General features: G+C 42.3%; 1 protein-coding gene across 2 annotated transcripts in view; it reads right to left on the reverse strand.

Moving 5' to 3' along the window:
* Nucleotides 1–1,162: 1,162 nt before the first annotated feature.
* map1aa (microtubule-associated protein 1Aa) overlaps nucleotides 1,163–19,417 on the reverse strand; it is a 29,912-nt gene continuing 11,657 nt past the window's right edge. For both annotated transcript variants that reach the window (XM_044030201.1, XM_044030202.1), the window contains 5 exons: nucleotides 14,715–14,797; nucleotides 12,442–12,582; nucleotides 5,141–12,104; nucleotides 4,788–5,014; nucleotides 1,163–4,190 (listed from right to left, as the gene is read on the reverse strand). In XM_044030201.1, coding sequence (XP_043886136.1) covers nucleotides 4,035–4,190; nucleotides 4,788–5,014; nucleotides 5,141–12,104; nucleotides 12,442–12,582; nucleotides 14,715–14,797 — 7,571 coding nt within the window. In that variant the 3' untranslated portion in view covers nucleotides 1,163–4,034. The remainder of the gene's footprint in view (nucleotides 4,191–4,787; nucleotides 5,015–5,140; nucleotides 12,105–12,441; nucleotides 12,583–14,714; nucleotides 14,798–19,417) is intronic.

Genomic DNA, 19,417 nt, shown 5'->3' on the forward strand with positions numbered 1-19,417 from the left:
TTGTCTGAGGTCATCTTGTCAACTAATATTCCTAAGCGAAAAAGGGCAGTTATTCACATTTCTTTTTGCTAATTGTCTTCTTTGTGTGCTCTTTGTCTCCTGTAACCACACACATTGATGAAGTTAGTGTCCCGGTGCTTTAACACTAGAGGTCAGCAGAGAGGAGGTCTCATGAAACATGAATAGCCTTTTGTAAATCAGCTGTTCTCTGCTTAATCAAATTCTTGTCATGCAGTTTATAATATTTTGGGATGCATCAGGACGAATGGATCTCAAAACTGGGTTATATCTATATAGAAATTATCCCAACGAAATCTGTTCTCTGTTGTATATGAAACTTGTATAGAATAGGTCAAACCACAACTGTTAAATATGAGTGGAGCCTCATAAGTTAAGTAGCTCACAGAAGTCAAGCAGATCCAGTTTACATGATGGAAAGGGCAATGCAGAAATCAATGTGAAAAAATCCAGGTATATGTGGAGTGTCAATATCCACAAATGGGTAAAAATTAGTGGAGATTGGTCAATGACAGCTTAACAAGTCGAGGGATTCTCACCAAGTGTTAGCAGGAATTTGCTCCAGCTCCCTGACTTTAAAAGGATAAACAGGGTAGAGAATGTATGGATGGACTAAATAGAATGGAAATCTAATACTGAGATACTGAGTATTTTATGTAGGTAAAAAAAATCTCTGAATTTTACCTACATAAAATACCTGAGCCAATGTTACTGGTTATTTTCCACCTGGAATATTCCATTTTGTCGTTCCTGCTGTTCTCCAGTCTGATCATGTTACTTTGCAGGTGATGTCATCGCCACTTGTCGGACTGGTGATTGTCTTCCTGTCTGCTCCTTCCTGCAGCATAGTATCAGCTTCACACAGACCAAACGCTGTCTGGGCTGCTTCTGGTTACTGTGACAACAGAGATGGGGTCCGCCCCTCCACAAAAATCAATATGCTTTTATTCTAAAATGAATTCTCACCTTTGAAAATGGGGTTGAACCAAATGAAAGACCACAGTTTTGCAATGTCTGGACCTTGCAACAACTACACATAAAGACTGTGAGGAGGAGGAGGAGGAGGAGGTTTGACGTGGTCACTCAAAGGTTGGAAACCAGTTGCCTTTACGTGTAATGACATGAAAGCAGAGGGAGACGTTTGTTCTTCAGTAAATTGTGTTTTTATTGTTCTTCACCACACTATTTCCCCTTATGACAATAAATCTGTTTCTATTTTACCCTTTTAAGCATTTAATGAGTGTTCAAGAGAATATTGCCCCTAAAACAAGAGTCAGAAATAAAGAAGCAGAAAGAAGAAAAAGAAATCACAAGGCTTTCTTTACAGCACAGCAAAGCCAGATTAGATGTGCCTCCTCAGAACCAGACAGCTTAGCTTCTTGAATATACACCTATAATATACCATTTCTATGTTAAGTCATCTTTTTTTATTATTATTAATTAGCTATTGCAATACAGGATTCAAAAGGTACACATGCACGTACAAGCAGGGCTCAACAGAAACCAGTGGGTCATCACGCAGATGAGTCTGAATGCCACAAATGTTTCCTTTTTCTTTTTTATTTTCCCTTTCTTTTTTTTTGGAACAATACAAAAATGCAGCAGCTACTGTATGTGAGTGTTTATGTTAAGCTTTGGAAAAACGTGTGACGTTGTCTATAGATAAAAATGTATTGACATGAGTGACTTGAGTCCCTCACGTCTGGCAGTTTGGTTTGTGACTGACCTTGTTAGTAGTGTTGGTTATTAGAAACGACTAGTATTTGCCTTTACAGTGGTGCAGTATTTAATAGGAATGCACAACAGGTGACGCCCTGGTTATTTCCATTGTCATCAAATAAGCTGATGTTTTAATTTGACTGCCATTGGGAACCTGTATTTGACAGCAGCCTCACCTCAGTGTGACTGTCACCACTGTAATCTGCTGACAGAAAGTATAGTTTAGCAAACTATGGTGGTCTTAGTCCGCACATTCATTAGTTTTCCTCTCTGCACAGGTTTTTATTGCAGGCTACTGGGAGGGTTGTTGCTGTGACCAACGCAACCAGGAGATGAAAAGTCCTCAACAGAGAACATAAAGGTAATCTGCATCTTAACATTCAAATCAGGTCTGCGCTGCCTGCCTGCAGCCTTTTTTTCAAGAGCCTACGTCCGTGCATCTGTTGTACATGCATCTCTAGATACGTGAAGAAAAGAAAATACTATACAGCAAAGCATCTGTATTTTCAATGTGCATCATAAAAGAGCAACCCTGGAAAGATTTGTTGGTCCTGTCAGTAGTTAAAATTAAATTACTACTACTTACCTATCAAAATATAAAATCAACATGAAATTAAACACATCTATAAGTAATAATTTAAAAAGGTGTTTAAAAAAAAAACATCCACTGATTTACCACTGAAAGTAAAGAAAACTGATGATTAAAACAGGATGCAATAGATTGAGGTGATTGTAGATAAAAAGACTGTTTCAAACTCAACATAAAGAAACTGCTTCTGGGTTTTCACACACTGGTTTTCCCTTTGTGCTTCTTTAAGCGGCAACGCCAGGAAACAAAAAACATAACGGCTGAAATACTGAGTTGATGCTTTAAAAAGTGCAATTTTTCACTTACTATGTACAACTCCAACCTTTGTACAACTCACAGAAGAATCCAGCTCAGCCGAGCCTCTGCCACAGAGCCGTGGATGTACCGCACACACTTTATACCTAAGGTTTCTAAAGCAAACACACATCTATTTTCCTTTCCAGCACAGCAGGACACAAAGGCACATGTGGATGACAGTCCAACCTCTACCACCAATCAAACCAGACCACATCTTCTTCACCAGGAAAACACAATCTCTCCTCACAACCACATGTTCCTATTGTTGTAGTGGAATACATTCTTTGTCCTTTAACACAGCTTTTGTATAAAGATCTCTCAGACACAACAACTGATATCAGCTTTGTCCATTTGTGTTTTTTTTTTCTAATGAGCTTCAAACACAGAGTGTTGTTCTGTATGTAAAGATAAAAACACGCTGATCCAAAGATCAGGATGATGATTTCGTTCTGGCCTCAGCACCTCGGCCTACATCTCCCCTCATGATCCTCTGCCACGATATGTTAACTGGAAATACACTGAAAAAATACACCAAAGACTACAGAAACAAATAGAGAGAGAAATGTATTCATCAAATTCACGGTAGGGAATAAAACAGCCACAAAGTAATTTGTACCATCACGGTTGATTTTCACTTTGAGAAAACTGTAGGAATACTATATTTCACTACGATACAGATTTTTGAATATGGTCTCCTCTACGCCAACACCAAATATACTCAAAAAGATAAAAGACAGCTGGGATTCACTGGAACATTTCTATCTCACTACCAGTTGGAGGCACAAAGTTCAACACTGGGAATGTCATTGTTTTAGAAGAGGGACATATGGGAAAAGTAAAGTTATTTCATGTTTTACTGAAAGCACAATGGTATGAAGTGATCGGATGTATCGTTCTTTATGTCTGGAATTCAGTGGAAGAACCTTTTTTTTTGTACTTTGTCACCAGCTCTTATGTGCACCAGGTTGTGCTTTGATTCCGGCCAATTAAAAGACAAGAAAAGCATCAGCTTTTAAATGACCAGCGTGACATCATTTACAGAAACAACTTGCTCCTCTCTTGACACGTCATGTCACGTCATGTCGTCTCAGCTAATAAAAGAACGTCGGTGGGGGTAAAAAACTAAATTAAAACTGCATCGTTCCTAGTATGTGATTGAAAAATAATGAAGAAGTTGAGGACAAACAGTTGTCAGAAAACTACCATTGTAATACAAATGGTGACAAAAAGATTATAAATGAATAAAAATCTAGAAAAAACATAGACAGTTATCCAGACCTGTTCCTGCTTTTGGCCCTGTAATCACAAAGAAGGGACAGATTTGTATATCAGGCTATTATTGAAAAGAGGCAATTAAAAACCGATCTACAGTAGGGGGCAGGAGGAGGAGGAGGAGGAGGAGGAAGGAATCTTAAAATTCGATCTTGCAGGCAGGGAAGGACTCATCCTGCATGACGACGGTGCTGCTGGACGCCAGGACCATGATGTTGAGCTCCTGCTGCCGCTCATGCGTCTGCTGGTACCAGTCACGGGTCACCTCAGAGTCATGGGTGGGGATCAATGTCACCTGAAAGGAAGAGCAGGAAATGAGTGAGCAACCAAACAGGATGAAGCTTTTTGAATGGTATTTGTCAAAATCTGAAACATTTTACAATAAAATTCACCTGTTGTGTGCACTATTAAAAATTCTTAGCTCAGCTTTAGGGAAGGACAAGGTGACTTTGGAAGAGTTCCACTTGATTATATTCACCTCAGACAAAGATAAATTTACTGGTAATCATGATGATCCATTTTGGAACCTTTTTCCATGAACAACTTTTATTCTGCTAAGCGTCTTTGAGTAATGTAGACTCACTCCCACCGTAGGATATCCTCAAATAGCTTAGGTTGGAGGGGGGTCCAGATTCAACATTTTTAAATATTGGGGAGATTTTGCACCACTGCTGGGGCTGTTATCTTATCTTGAATTATCATTGTATGTCTATGAGCAGTGCATGTTTTCAAGTCAATTGCTGCATCTGCTTCCAGCTCTATTGTGGTCTGTTGAATATTAGAATGGCTTGAACTACTTTTTTTTGTTTGCAGGACAAACACAACATAGATTATTTTAGATTACTAGATTAACTTCAGCAGTGAGCTAAGTGTGCCTGGAAGAAAACATTACCTGTAAGTTTGATCCCCACTGAGATTTGCCATCCAACAGTGCATCGAGGACTCCTCGGCTTGGTTCACCATTCGCTGCATCGTTCCCGCTCACCACATAGTATGCGGAGCGAATCCGTTTGAAAAACTCCTGGTCCACATTCTTGGCACTACAGTGATTGGGAATGTAGGCCAAGTCGACATAAATTGGAAGACCAGGAGCAGCTGCGGAGCCAGACTTCTGGGAGCCTGAAAGCAAGAACCAAAACTGTCACTATGTCGGAAATGGAAATCTGTTGTGTTGTATTAAGTGTAATTGGTATCTAAATGCTTTCAGGATAGACACAGTCCTCTGTTGATTTAATCTATGCTCACCTGAACTGCCCTTGACACTGTTCGTCAGCCCCTTGCCAGTGTTAAAGCTCAACCTGGAAACATCATCATCTTTGGAGCCTTGTCCATCTGACAGGCGAGACATACGTGAGCTCTTGTCTGTGTCCTTCTTCTTCAGCGAGGCACTACGAGGAGACGATGTCTGTTTGACGGGCATGGGAGACCTCTTGCGCCTAGCAGGGGATGAAGACTTGGTTTTACTCAACGATTTCTTCAAGCCCTTTGTCTTTGGCTCTTTCTTAAGTGAGCCATTATCCAAAGAGTCAGGATCCACCATGCAAACATCTGGGCGTGGAGGGTGAGGGCAAGGGTCCATGATGGGAGCTGGAGGAGGGTCGTGGCTCCTTCTAGAGGAATGATGGCTGCCTCCTCCCGTGGCAGATAATTTATCAACAGGCATGTAGTCTGCATCTTCATCTGAGTCCATGTTGCCTTCACCAGTGACTGAGGGGTATTCCTCTGTGCCTGGAGGTGCATCAGAGTCTGACTGAGAACCGAGGGATTCGCTGACTGAGGTTGGCGGTGTGTCTTCTGTGGCTAGAGCCAGCACTGCTGACATGCCACCAGCTTGGTGCAGAGCGCTGCTCTCCCTGACATCTCTGTGAGTCCGCTTCTTCACTGACATATCATGGTCATTGCCTTCTTGTGACTGGTTGCTTCTTCGTTCGTCCTCTTCATCATCCTCATCGCTGGATAACTGCCGCATGCAGGGGTTGATGAAGGAAGGTGACAGGTCCTCTTTGTGCTGCCTGTATTCAGAAGCCGAATACCCAGGGGAAGTGCGGCTGTTATAAGAGGAGGTGGCTCCCATGCGTCCATCACCAGCAAAATCCTGATCGCTATCATCATCATCGTCATCATCATCCTGTCCTCCACGGCTGCACTCCTCAGAGTAGAATGGTGAGTGGAAGGGCTGGTCTGTTGTAGAGAGTGAAAGTGGGCGGGCAGGGTGCTCTGGCTCCATCTCACACTCCTCCTCAAATTCATCATCATGACGGTAATGGGGAGGAGAATCTCCCGGAACCATCCCCATCTGGGGTTTTGGCATCTCCCAATCATAAGCGCTCCTATAACCTGCTGCTCCCTCCCTGGACTCTACCTTGGCAAGACCTGGAGCTGCACCACTGACAGGAAAGGTGGAGCTTTTAGTGACCTCTGTGGTACCATTTGTTGTGTCTGGCTTGCTGGCCTGGAGAGGGGAAGTCATGAAGGAGTCATGGAGGACACCACCTGTCTTTTCCGAGCCAGCTGGAGAAACCAGCTTGTCAGAAATTGAGAGACTACCTGCCAGGCCACTGGAGGGACAACTTCGAGTCATCTCACGCACATAAGCATCCTCATCCTCTTCCTCACTGCTGTCCGTTTCCTCAAAGTAATGCTTGCCTTCTTTGTCTGGGCGTGGTGAGGAAGTGACACCAAACAGAGCAGCACTGGCTGCCTCTTTATCCTTGGAAAACTCTGTTTGAGACAACAGACCAGCTGAGGCCCCAAATCCAACAGCTGTCTCCAGTTTGGACCCTTCAGACCATTCAGGCTTATAGAAACACTTTGACTGGGGAATATTGTCCATAACGTCACCTAATGAGGTGGTATGCTCCTTCTTGGCTTCAGCAAAGTTGGTAGATGAGAGTGAGGGGAACGATTTGACTTCCTCAAATGGGCTGAGGGGTGAGAATCGCGCTAAACTGGACTCAACTGTGGGCGCAGCTGTGATCTGTTTTTCAGACACTTCCACATAATCATCTTTGGCACCAGCAGAGCTCGAGAAGGGGGAATCCATAACCAGTGAGTGTTCATCTTTAAAAGAGGAGTACTCAAAGAGCGGCTCAGCAGAGGCCGGTGTCTCCAGTTCCTCTCCAAATTGACGGCTGGTGGAGAGCGAGCCAGAGGTGGAGGATGAATAGCTATAGGCTGAGGAGGAAGAATACCCAGGAGCAGCTGTTGTTGTGTACTGAAAGCTTGTGTCAAGTGACTTCCTACTCGGGAGGTCTGGTGTCTTCTTTTCCTCAAACTCAGCATCGGCTCTGTCACTCTGATAATAACTGACCTCTGTCGATTTAAGAGAGAAATCCTCGTTTCCTTTGTCTATGGTCTGACTTGATAAAAATGAATCTTTCTCTTCATGTCCATATGAGTATTCAAATCCTGAGGAATAGCCAGAGAAACCTGTAGCCCCTAAGTCTGTTGGCTTTCCACTGAAGGACAAGGAGTCAGCTTTGTTCTCGTTTTCAGCCTTTGTAAGTGAGCTGGAGCTACATTCTATCATACTTGGCTTCCCTTGACTGTTAAAGCCATAACCAGCCATGGACACCATAAACTCAGGTCTATTTGAGCCAAACATTTCACTGATTGGACTTCCCGCTTCCTTCTCAGACTTTTCTTTGGCACCTTTCTCGATATCATAATCATAAGCACCGTCATCTTCCTCTTCTTCCTCCTCATCTTCATCATAATCTTCATCATCAAGCACTTCATTATCATCATAGTCCTCCTCATCTCTTGCCGTTAGTTTTCGCATGTCAACCTCCAAACATGCCCCTTTCTCACTGAAGATTGCAGCCTCAGGTTTGCCAACATCAAAAGCTAATGAGGAGTGTGTCTGGGTCTGTGTGGTGTCAGGGGGCCCTTTAAAAGACAAATAGTCTTTTTCTGATGATAAAGATGTGGTTGAGGCCTCAGGTCTGTCTGCCACTGAAGGGAATCTACTGCCTACACTGTAATCCAATGTCACCTTTCCTTTGTCTTCTTTTTCAAATGGGGGTACGGATGGGCTTTTGGAGTCGAGCCATGATGCAGTGGAATCTTCTTTTCCATAAGAGGCAGTAAATCCCTTTATTTCTGACATCTTCTCCATAGGTTTGACTGAGGACGGCATGTCCTGTTGCTGCAAATCCACTCCACTCTTTGTAATGATTTGCTCCGCTGTATCTAAGGACTCCTGATGATATGAATCAGACTCCACTGAGCTTGTTTTGCTGTCATAGATGTCACCGTATGAGAATGTTTTGCCATGGACATAGGGTGTGTCTTGTCTTATATACAGGGCCTTTTCTTTGCTCTCCTTCTCTGGGAAATCATAGAGACTGAAATGAACACTTTTTTCTGGCTCTTTTAAAGAGGTGTCAACATTCTCCGCAGTATCCTGTTCAAATTCTACTTGTAACTTATCTGCTGATAAGTGCTGAGACATTGCGCTTCTTTCAAAGTCATCATCATTTTCGTCCTCATCTTCATCTGAGAACACCACCTGAGGTTTAGATTTCTCCTGTGGGATTACAGAAACCTCTGCCTTGAATGGGCCCTTCACTTCTGTTTCTATAGTTGCAGATTTAGCCTCAAAAGTGTTGTCATCATCCAGGAAGCACCCTTCTTTTGCCTCCATAAGCTTGGCCGTAACAGTAGGCTTTAAATCCTTTTTGACAAAGTAATCATCCTCTTCTTCCTCTTCTTCTTCTTCTTCTTCTTCTTCTACTTCTTCTTCTTCATCATTGTCTTCATCAGATGCTTCAAATGCTGTCTTGTCACCTGGCAGACCGATCAAGGAAGAATTGTCTGAAATAGTCACAGATCTTTCTGTTTTCTGGGTGTCAGATTTCACATTGATCACATCTTCATTTTTGTCTTCTGTCTTAAATAGTTTCTCTTCTGTTGGAGAGTAACTGCTGCTTGTAGGGACAGACTGTGTGGGTGAGGCCAATTTCATTGTGCTGTCATCTGGGCTTAGACATCTTTCCTCACTTTCCTGCCTGGAGTGAGACTCTAACCCAGGGGAGAAAGAATGGGGAGGTGAAATAGGCTTTTTATCAGCACCAACCTTTAATCCCTCAGTGTTAAAGAGAGTCTGATTTTCCTTGACATCCTGTGTAGGAGAGTACTGTGTAGTACAGATGGGAGGCAGAAAAGAGGTGTCAGATTTCTCCTTTTCCTGGAGCATCTTGGAGGCTGCATGTTCATAGCCCTCTTGGAGTTTCCCCAAAGGTATGTCAACATTTGGAGTCTGATCCTCATCCTCATCTTCCTCATCGTCTTCTGCTTCAGGGCTGAACTGGATTGATTTGATCTTTGTGTCACCCTCCATCTCAGGAATGTTGGGCTGGTACTCATCAGAAGAGGGAGACTTAAAGCATTTGTCATCCTCCAAGGAGGAGGTGGGTGAGATGGTTCCTGCTGAGTGGAGATAGTCCTTTCCATGGGTGGCCTCTGCGCGAGAGGGGATAATGTTGATGTTGTCAAGCAGGAGCGAGTTTCTCCCCATTTCCTCAGTCTGAGGTGCTGTAACCGAGGCTATTGACTGGTCCTCGGCTACAGATGTGGCAAAAGATGACAGTTTGTCATATTCTGTGATGGATGTTGCTGAGGAGATGTGCTCTTCCTCTGCAAGAGGAGCAGCAATGATGTGAGGGTAAGTTGCAAGCTCAGGCTCGTGACGTCCCAAAAAAGCTTTGGGTTTTATATCTGCAACATCAGACAATATGGAGCTCTTCATCTCTTTGATACCATGCATGGAGTCAAAGGTGCCAGGGACATCAGGAACAGATATGTCATAGGAGGCCACATCATAGCGGAGCTGTGGGATCCTGTCCTCTGTCTCCTCGTGGATCTCTTCATCTGAAATGGTCTGTTCAGTCTCAGAATAGCCGGGAATGGTCTCATCTTGGATGAATGAGAACTGCTCTGAGGCGGACACTGCAGCACATTGCACAGAAACAGCTGCAGCTGATTTTTCCTCAGCTGGCTTGGTGACCCACTCTTTTCCATTTTTTTCCTTTTTCCCTTCCTCAGGTTTGTACTTTAGTACTTCATCATCTTCTGTTCCTTCAAATTCAGCTTTTTCAATGACATCGTCCTCCTCCTCTGAGCTGTCACTCTTCTTCGATCGATCTTTCATGTCATTTGTTGCTTGGTATTTCTCATATTTTTCCATTTTCTCCTCTTCATATTTCTTGTCAAAGCCATCACTTGTGTCATTTTCAATGGCTGCAATCTCCTTCAATGCACCCTTATCTATGTTATCCTCTTCCTGATTTACTGGAGATTTGGCCAGAGCAGATTTTATCTCAGTGGCTGTGGTGCTTTTCTCATCAGGGAAAACTGAGGAAGAAAGTTCAGCTTTAATATCTGTATACAGTGAATGTCCAGGCATCACATCATTCTGGATAGGCTCACTCTTGGGTTGAGAGACCTCCTCTTGTTGTTTTAGAGCCTCAAAGTCCTCAGTGAGGTCCTCAGGGGAGGACACAATAGACCTGTCAGCCAAAGCAGCTGCTGCCACCTCTTCAGCGATGTTCTTCGTCACTGGTATTTTGTCATTTGCTTCCTCCTTAACTGCTTTGTTTTTGTCTGTCTTGGGCTTGGCCTTAGTCTTGGCCTTATGCAGAGTCTTTCTCACCTCTGGGGTGAGTGGCTTTAGGTCAGGTTTGGTGATTTTTCTCAACTCTGGTTTACTTGGGTCTTTCTTTTTCTCCACTTTGGCTTTATTTTCTTTTTTCTCTTCTTTTCTTATATTTTCGTCTTTCTTCACGTCATGTTTTTCTTTCTTAATTTCTTTCTTCTCTCTGTCTTTCTTTTCATCCATCTTGGATGTTTTATCTTTCTTATCACTTTTTTCCTTGGGTTTTTTCTTTTTCTCTGTCACTGGGGCCACCTCACTGTTTTTCTGTTGTTTGGTGGCTTTTAGACTTTCACTTTTGGGCTTTTTCTCCTCTTTCTTTTCCACTTTATTTTCTTTAATAATGTCACTTTTGGACTCGTCCTCTTGTCCACTGGTTTCTTTCTTTGTTGTTTTAGAATGTGGTTTGGGTGAAGATTTGAGACTCTCTTTGCTGTCTGTTCTTGATCTTATTTTCGTCTGTTTGATGACAGGAGGTGGCGCACCAGATGATATGTCCTTTTGGGTGGCCACTGGGTATCGTAGGAAGTCCAGGTGCTTGAGTTTCTCAAGGCCTTCAAAGATTTTATTCTGGGGTGCGTTTCCTGGAAACAGCACCCTCACTATCTTTTCTGTAGGACGGTGTGGAATCCAAACAATGAGAGCAGTAACTGACGTTAAATAGGGAACAGATATTTCCCCTTCTTTTCCATTGGGCATCATAATTCCTGTCTTGGCTTTGCTGTTTCCAGCCCATTTCTGCATGAGAAACTGCATCTCTTTGCTTTCTTTAACAGGGTTTAAGACATACATGTCTAACTTTCCCACACCGAGTTTGTGGAACAGTGTGATAGGATCAATGGTGTTGCTGACAACTCTGTGAAGAGGCTCTGGTGTGATACCAAGCTTGTTGAGGTACTGCAGTGTAAGCGATGCTTCCTCAATGCTTCGCTTCACTTTCAGTGTAGACTCTGGCATCCGAAGCTTCTCTGGCACATTGAGAAACACGATCCCCAGTTCAGGCGAGATCAGGTTCTTCATCCAGTCACCATTGTTGCTGGAGCCAGAGCCTTTGTTACGTTCCTCCTCCTGCTCAGCAATCTTTCTCTGAAACAACCCATTGATGCCAGGAAGGTTGTCAGCTCCAATATGGGTGAGCAGAACAGAGTCAATCCTGTCCAGGTGGCGAACCAGCTTCCAAAAGCAAGACTTTCGGTCAGACCCTCCATCCACCAGCACGTTGAACCCATTGACGGCAAACAAAGCAGAGTCTCCCCGGCCTCCAGGGAAGACATAGCAGCAAGGTTTGGAGAGTTTCAGAAAACCTCCAGAGGTAGGGGGCTCCAGGAGCTCAAATGGTGAGGGCACATCCACTGTCTCTGCGACATATTCGGTGAACTCTGTGACTCCATCCATGTCGGGGAGGTGAGGTTCAGGGTTCAAGCGGTATTCCAGAAGGTTTTGGAGAGGCTGTTGCTCCTGGCTTTGGCCCAGGGAGCTCCAACCCCCGTCTCCCTGACAGGAAACTGTAAGCCTGGCCGGCTGCTCTGAAGAGGCCCTTGATAGGACTTCAATCACCTGACAACAGAATAACAGGAGGAAAGAAATTAATCATCAATCTAAAATAATTGTGTTTTGTACAAATTATTCTCTGCATTTTGACCCATCCTAGAATTAGGAGCAGTGGGCTGCCACACTGAGTAGCACCCAGGGAGCAATGGGATTGGGTACCTTGCTCAAGGGTACCCCAGGGTGGGGACTTGAACCGGCGACCTTTCAGTTAAAAGCCAAGTTCCCTTTCCGCTTGGCCATAGGCTGCCCTTTTGTCATTGCAAGTTAATTTATACACATACACTGTAATATTTTTTGTCCATGTAATTTACCATTGTTTGGAGAGAAGGTGTGTTCTGCTTACTTGAGGGCTGGAGATGATGTCAGAGAAGTGCTTCCAGGAGAAAGCTCCTCCTTGTAGTAGAATGTCACCTCCCTGCTCAGAGCTCTGGCCACTTAGTACCAACAACTTATTCCCAGCAGAGTCAGTGATCAGGGAACAGATCTAAGCACAATAGAGAATAACAATTGCTAACATTAATGCTGGAACCAATAATCAAAATGGTATTGTACAGGGAGTTGGAAACAGTGGCAAATCACAAGCAAAGCAAATGGTTAATAATATTTAATGCATCATGAATACAGTGAGGTCAATTTGGCCCTTTAATATTGTCATCCAAGCAACCCTGAACTACTACATGATAACAGCACATGTGATGATTAACAGGAAGCTGAAGACTGTGATACATGTTAAAGAACTCATATAATTTTTGGTAATGCATGGGGTAGAACTGGACTTGGGTTATGGGTCTAAATACAAGAACTAAGTTTAAATTGTGTGACAACCACCATTTCTCTGTAAATCAGACAGATGTGGCCAGTTACTTAAAACCTGTGCAAAAGAACTATGTATAGTTTTTGTTTTTTTTAACATATTTTAACTGACCGTTAGAAATACAAATCCCCAGTCCCCACTTCTAGCTGTTCCACAACATTGAATGATTTTAGACTGCTTTAACCTCAATTATTATGACAATCTTTTAAAAACTGGTACGTTCAGAGTACAACTGCAGTTTGTTTACAGACCCAAAAGTGGGGGATACAACACACACTCTGCTTAACCTGCTCTCAAACATCTGGAAACACCATTTATTTATTGACATGTCTTCTGCTTTTAACACGATTCAACTGCACATTTAAAATCAAATTTAAATAATAATTGTATGGGCTGAATTTTAAACGTTTTAAGGAATAGGACACAGAGAATCAGAGTAAACTGGCCCCTATCTGACAAAGTGTGCTTCTCTACTGGGTCACCTCAAGGGTGCATTATCTCTTTACCAATATGTGTCATATGTGTTTTTTTTGTTTTGTTTTTTTTAAAGGCAGTTTATTTTAAATTATGCAGAGGACTCTGTAATCAGTCTGCACCCGGAAAATGAGAGTACCTTTAGAATGACTGCCAACACACCTGAGCCCACTTTTATCAAAGGACAAACCATTAAGCACGTTCAAATCTATAGCTATATCAGGATTATCATTAATTCTACACTGAATTTTAAAGAAGCTGTGTGCAGAAAGGGACACCAGCCTCTGTTCTGTCTGCAGAAGTTGTCACATTTCCATATTGATAGAACCATGATGACACTTTTTTACGTTGCTTTTATTGAATCTGTTTTTGCCTTCTGTCTTGTGCCATGGTTTGGAAACCTGCCTTTGAAGGAATTTTAACTCACTAAATCAAATTGTCAAATGGTGTAGTTTGCTGATGGGGGAGTCACAGCTGTGTCCAGAATCACTGTTTACCAGACAATTGCAGCAGATTGTAATGATGAATCAGCAACTTCCATCTGGTCGGAGATTTGATGTCCCAAGGTCTAAGACTAAGCCATATAGAAACATCTTTGTTCCTGCTGCAATTGCTCTTTTAAATCATTATTTGTACTTTTTTTTTACCCTACTTATTTATCTCATCTTGTTTTTGGGATGACTTTTTTATTCAGTTTACTTTAAATCCTTGTTTTAATGCTATTTATTTTTGTTTGGGTTTGAAGCCATCTCAAGGTCTGTGTGTAATAGGTCAGATCTACCTACGTGTAAGAATAAAGTCAACCTGAAACATAATGGTCTTAAATTAATCCTAGAAGTTGAATAGTGTTTATTTAATCCATACCTGAAATAGATATCTTGAAAAAAACTAAATGTATTTTAATATCAACCAAATTAGGTTGATTATCATCATCATTCAGATTAGTCACAAAATGAAAAATAAATGCACAGCACAGTGTAGTTTTGTCAGGTTCAATAATCACCGGTTGGTATTTGTGGTCAAAAGCCTAGCCTACACTTAACTGACAGGTAAATAAATCAGAGCCATCTGAACGTTGTTGTTAACGAATATTAAATAAGGTCCTAGGTCTCAAAGAGCTTCAGTTGAGAGTGATGTGTTTTCTCCAGTGACTCCAATGAGCGATACACACTAGCATGAGAGACATAGACTTCCCACAGGGAATAAATGTGATGAGCTGCTGTTTGCTTCACCGAGTGAAACCTAGTTCAATTAAATCACTTTGACCTTAAAAGTGTCCTGCAGGAGTCAGAGCATGTAGTTCACGCTTCAGTTGCGTTGTCACTCACCTCTGAAGCAGTGGTCTCCTCTGATGGGTTCACCAACACCACTGTGTTAAGCACGTCACTCTGATACTGGAGAATTCGCTGGCCTACAGACATGAGACAAAAAAACCCAATAAGTTAGAAACCAAACCTAGCTCATAACTTATTGTATCTATTGGTTATTTGGGGAAAAGCATGTTGACTTTATAGTATATCCTCACTGACAAACTGCCTGTAATGCTGCTGGGAGTGGTGCTGTGTTTCACATGCATGACTACATCTGTATGCTGCTGAAAACACAGCCAGTTGGTTAGGTAAAAAAAAAAAAAATCTGGATGAAATTATGCTTTGACCATTGTCAGTGTATCATCAGCTGTACCCAGCTCCTCTTTTGCTCACTTGCAACATACTGTATGTCTGCAGTGGCACTAACCCCAAATGCAAATAATCCTGCAAATTAAATAAATACAATCATAACAACAGCACACAAAATATCTCTCAGCCATAAGCCTCATTGGCTGTTGCTATGGGGACGTTCTCTGACTGTGTTCGCTGGTAGTGGGCAGGAAGGAGACGCATTGCAGCATTTCTGTGAGAGGGAGGGGAGGCTTGTCCTGCATGACAGTATGCACGCAGCATCACATAGAACAGGAGGTGAAGGCGATGGCCAAAGTAGCAGCAGCAGCAATAATAAAGGTATGCAGCTACTTCATCAGGATCACAAATGTGTTGAAGCAGTTCATTTCTCCTTCACTACAAAAACACGGAAGCACATAACAAATACAAAAGACACTTGCGACACCATTATTATTGCTGCTGTCATGTCAGAATGATTAGTCAGATTGTGCAAACTCAAAGCCAATGATTAAACACACACTGTGGCCACGTTTATGCATGCCGTTGTGTTTCTGTCACATTCTCCTCTGACAGGATTCAAATCTGAATTTGCACAGCTGGTGATCAAACACATGGTGCGGAACTGTTAAAACACACAATTCGTTGAAACTGAGGCTCTCGCCCCGATCACTTTTTTATAAAAACTGGGTTAGGTAACATAGTTTTAGCATTAATGAGCAATAATGACCTGCCATAATTACCTGTCAGCTTATTGTGTATCATGTGACCTGGGAGAGAACTAGACATCTGTTTGCAGCCTTTGGGAAACCTGGCCTTTGACAAGAGACCGACTAATTGCAGTGCTGTTTTGAGAATGAACGCTCCTATGAGCTGTTCTACTTAGCAACTGTGCACACGCATACCTTTGATGCAAAGGTTGTTATTCCAGCATTGACTACAATAAGTGGCGAGATGGGAGGGTGGTTGGGCTACGTTTGAGAGCTTTGAACTACGATAAAGACAGATGAAAAGAGGATGAGACTGAGGAGATGTAAGCATGAGAAGGCTGTCAGAGATGCACTGTCATAAAGTAGAATTGATTTAGCAGCATTACATTACATTACATCTCTGTCGGAAATGATTACTGGAGTTACTGGAAGACTGTTCGCTGTCCTCGCTCCCAAATGGTGGAACGAGATGCCCATTGACATCCGGACAGCAGAAAGCCTCCACATCTTCCGCCGACGACTAAAAACACATCTCTTTCGACTCTACCTCGACTAAGACAACGACGACAAAAAAACACTTACTTGTACATCACACTTATGACTAGCACTTTATAGTTTTGGCTTACTTGAAGCACTTACTTACTTGTAGCTCTTGTTTGTACCCAAATGGCACTTACAGTATTGTAAGTCGCTTTGGATAAAAGCGTCTGCCAAATGACATGTAATGTAATGAAGAAGACGAAGGAGAACTTCCTCTGCTTCAAAGCGAACTAAAATACTAAAAGCAAGTGTTACTAAAAGGAATAAAAGCATGTCAATATCGGAGGAGCATCTTGATAGGCAGAGAGATCCGAATGGTTCACATATTTCTGGATCACCTGCTTTTGTCAGATTACTGAGAGACCTTTAACACTGGATGACCTTGATGACACACACCCCCTATTTACACTGGATGTGCCCCCTTATGACTGGGGTCATTGTACAGTATCCAATTAACTCAATCAGTGGGGAGCAATGGGGATTGGGTACCTTGCTCAGGGGTACCCCAACCCTTGACCTGTCAGGATTCGAACCAGCAAGCCATGTTCCTTTTCCACTTGTCTGCCTTCTTCTACAGTTTTTCAAGTCCTACAAGTTGCTGGTGAACCACAGCCAGAGGTGTTGCTAACATCTGTGCATGTGTCCATAGATTAATTTCAGGGCCCCATGCAAAAAGGACCTGGGAGACCCTACACCAATGTATTCAACATTCAAGAGAATCTCTCTCAGCATGGTCTTCTTTTCTTGTCTTGTTTGCTTTTCCTATCTTGCTGCTTTCTTGTTTCCCAAGTTGCCACTCTGAAATGATCAAGCATTTGCCAACAAGCTATTGGCATGAACAAACATTGAGTGTTGTGTCTAATATTAATACATATAGTACACTCAGTACTTCAGCTAGAGTACATTTTGTTTTCTTATTACCAAGCATTACAAATTAAGAAGGTGCTAAGGAGAACTAAGTGAGATGTCTAATAGTGAGGGCTGGGTGTCCGCAGCATTAAGAGAGCAAGCCTACACACTCCTGAGTGTTTGAGCCATAGCAGTAGCACATTTCCTGCTCGCTCGTCCCAGAGCAATGGCCACAGCTTCACACGTACTGAATCGCCAACTGAGGCCAAGACATATGTCAGCTGTGGGCTCGTGTTTATTTGTGAAAGTAGACCATGCCCCACATATGTCACTCTATGTGACTCCACATGCCACGAATCTCCAAAAATACACCAGGAAGATTTTGTCTGTGGTGGTTCAGTATTTCCATCATTAAAAAATGCACACAGAGTGGATCAGTTTATGAACTTCCATGCATCTATTCATTCTTTGTTTCCCATCCATACATCTATTAAACATCTTCTGAGGGGATGCAGGAGACTGCAACAAATTCCTAATCACTGATGGGTCCTGTTAAAATACCCCAATTGAATAACTGCCTTAGACAAATCTCTATAACAACCAACATACTGTTGTATGTATTTAACAGAGAATTATTCCCCAAAAAAAAGGGTTAATGGCAGCAAATTCAGTCAAGCTATCGACAACATTAATGGCCACATATGGTCTCAAGAACAAACAAATTAGACATTGCTCCTTTTTTTTTTTGGCAGGCCAGTTTCCAGCTGGCAGCAGGTTTTGTTTATGATTTGCCGGATTAATATTGAATGGACACATGATAAATGATACTGTTCCTTAATAACAAAGGCTTTGAGTTGCCCTTTATTATGACTGTTGAGCTATTTTTGGGGGTTATTAGTCATAAAGCAGGGAGAACCCAATATGCTTGTACTGAGTGGAGATACAGGCACTATAAGGGTGTAAACTGTATATAAAAATGGATGGGCTACCAGTTGCAAAACAAACTCATATTGTGAAGCTTCAAGATTCACAATTTGACCCGCGCTATGTCTGTTTTTGCGACTAAATATTGGACAATACCAGCTGTAACTCCCACTGACGACCACTCATTGGTGCTGTGCTTGATCGACTCCTCTAATTGGGAAAAGTCCTTCATTTATCTTCTACTGCTTTATCCTCCACACGAGGGTCACGCTGGTGCCAATCCCAGCTGACATTGGACAGAAGGTGGGGTACACCCTGGACAGGTTGCCAGTCCATCATTTCCAAAATTGTCATCATGTTCAGCTATTTTAGCTCTGAAAGAAACCCTGAGGCCTTTGACTCCTCCAGAATAACAGCCTCTAGTGTAGCGGCAGTGTTCCCCGTATTCGTCTGAAAAATAATCGCAATAAGTGCGTAAATTCTTATCGTTAGGGTTACGAAACGTGTGATGTGAGGTCACCGTGTGCCTTGGCCACAGGAGAACCAAGATTTGACCAAAATAAATTCTGTTTTATGCCAGATTTGAAAAATATCCCTCAGAGTGAGATTGTGAGATTATGAGATTATGAAAAGGTGCATTTATACAGTATTTTGTGTGAAAGTGCTTGTGGACAAATACAGGACAGAGTGTTATTGCAGCTCATGGTGTGCCTCAATAAGTTTTTTAAGAAACTGCCTAATAAAAGTATACATCAGATTCACGACATGAATTAAGCTGCAGTGTGTTTTCATGTTCTTAAATGTGTGTAGATTCTGCTCTCACCAAAGAACAAAGACCAGATTAGAAAACTTTGTTAAATGCTAAGGCCTTCATTAAAAGTGCGCAAGTGGATTTTAATTGCAAATTCCTTCTTGAAACTGTTTGGTGAATTAGGCCCACCTTGAGGAAGCACAAAGGGAGCTGGTCTTGAATTCTATCATGCCTCCAACAACCAGGAAACAGATTGGTGTCAACTGTGACAAGATGGCATCATACACTTGCTTCTGAATGTGATTTTTTTCTTTTCTGTAATGTTTGTTAAAGGTTTTGTGTCTGTGAGACACTCAGAAAAAAGAAAAGACACACTGAAGGCTGGACAATGTTTTGTTGTTGTTGTTGTTGCTGTATTCAACAGGTGAGTAAATTTAGCCTGGCATCCAGCTCTTAAGGACAAAACATGATTAGAAAAAAGGTAAACATGGCAAGAAAACTAATTATGCAATCTCCTGGCTGCATTGAATACTTTATTATGCCATTAGTGTAGAAACTAGACTCTGAATTTCTTTGTTTTCAATCACTGGATGTCACGG

This window comes from Solea senegalensis, linkage group LG7 (genome assembly GCF_019176455.1).
Source record: "Solea senegalensis isolate Sse05_10M linkage group LG7, IFAPA_SoseM_1, whole genome shotgun sequence".
Taxonomy (NCBI): Eukaryota; Metazoa; Chordata; class Actinopteri; order Pleuronectiformes; family Soleidae; genus Solea; species Solea senegalensis.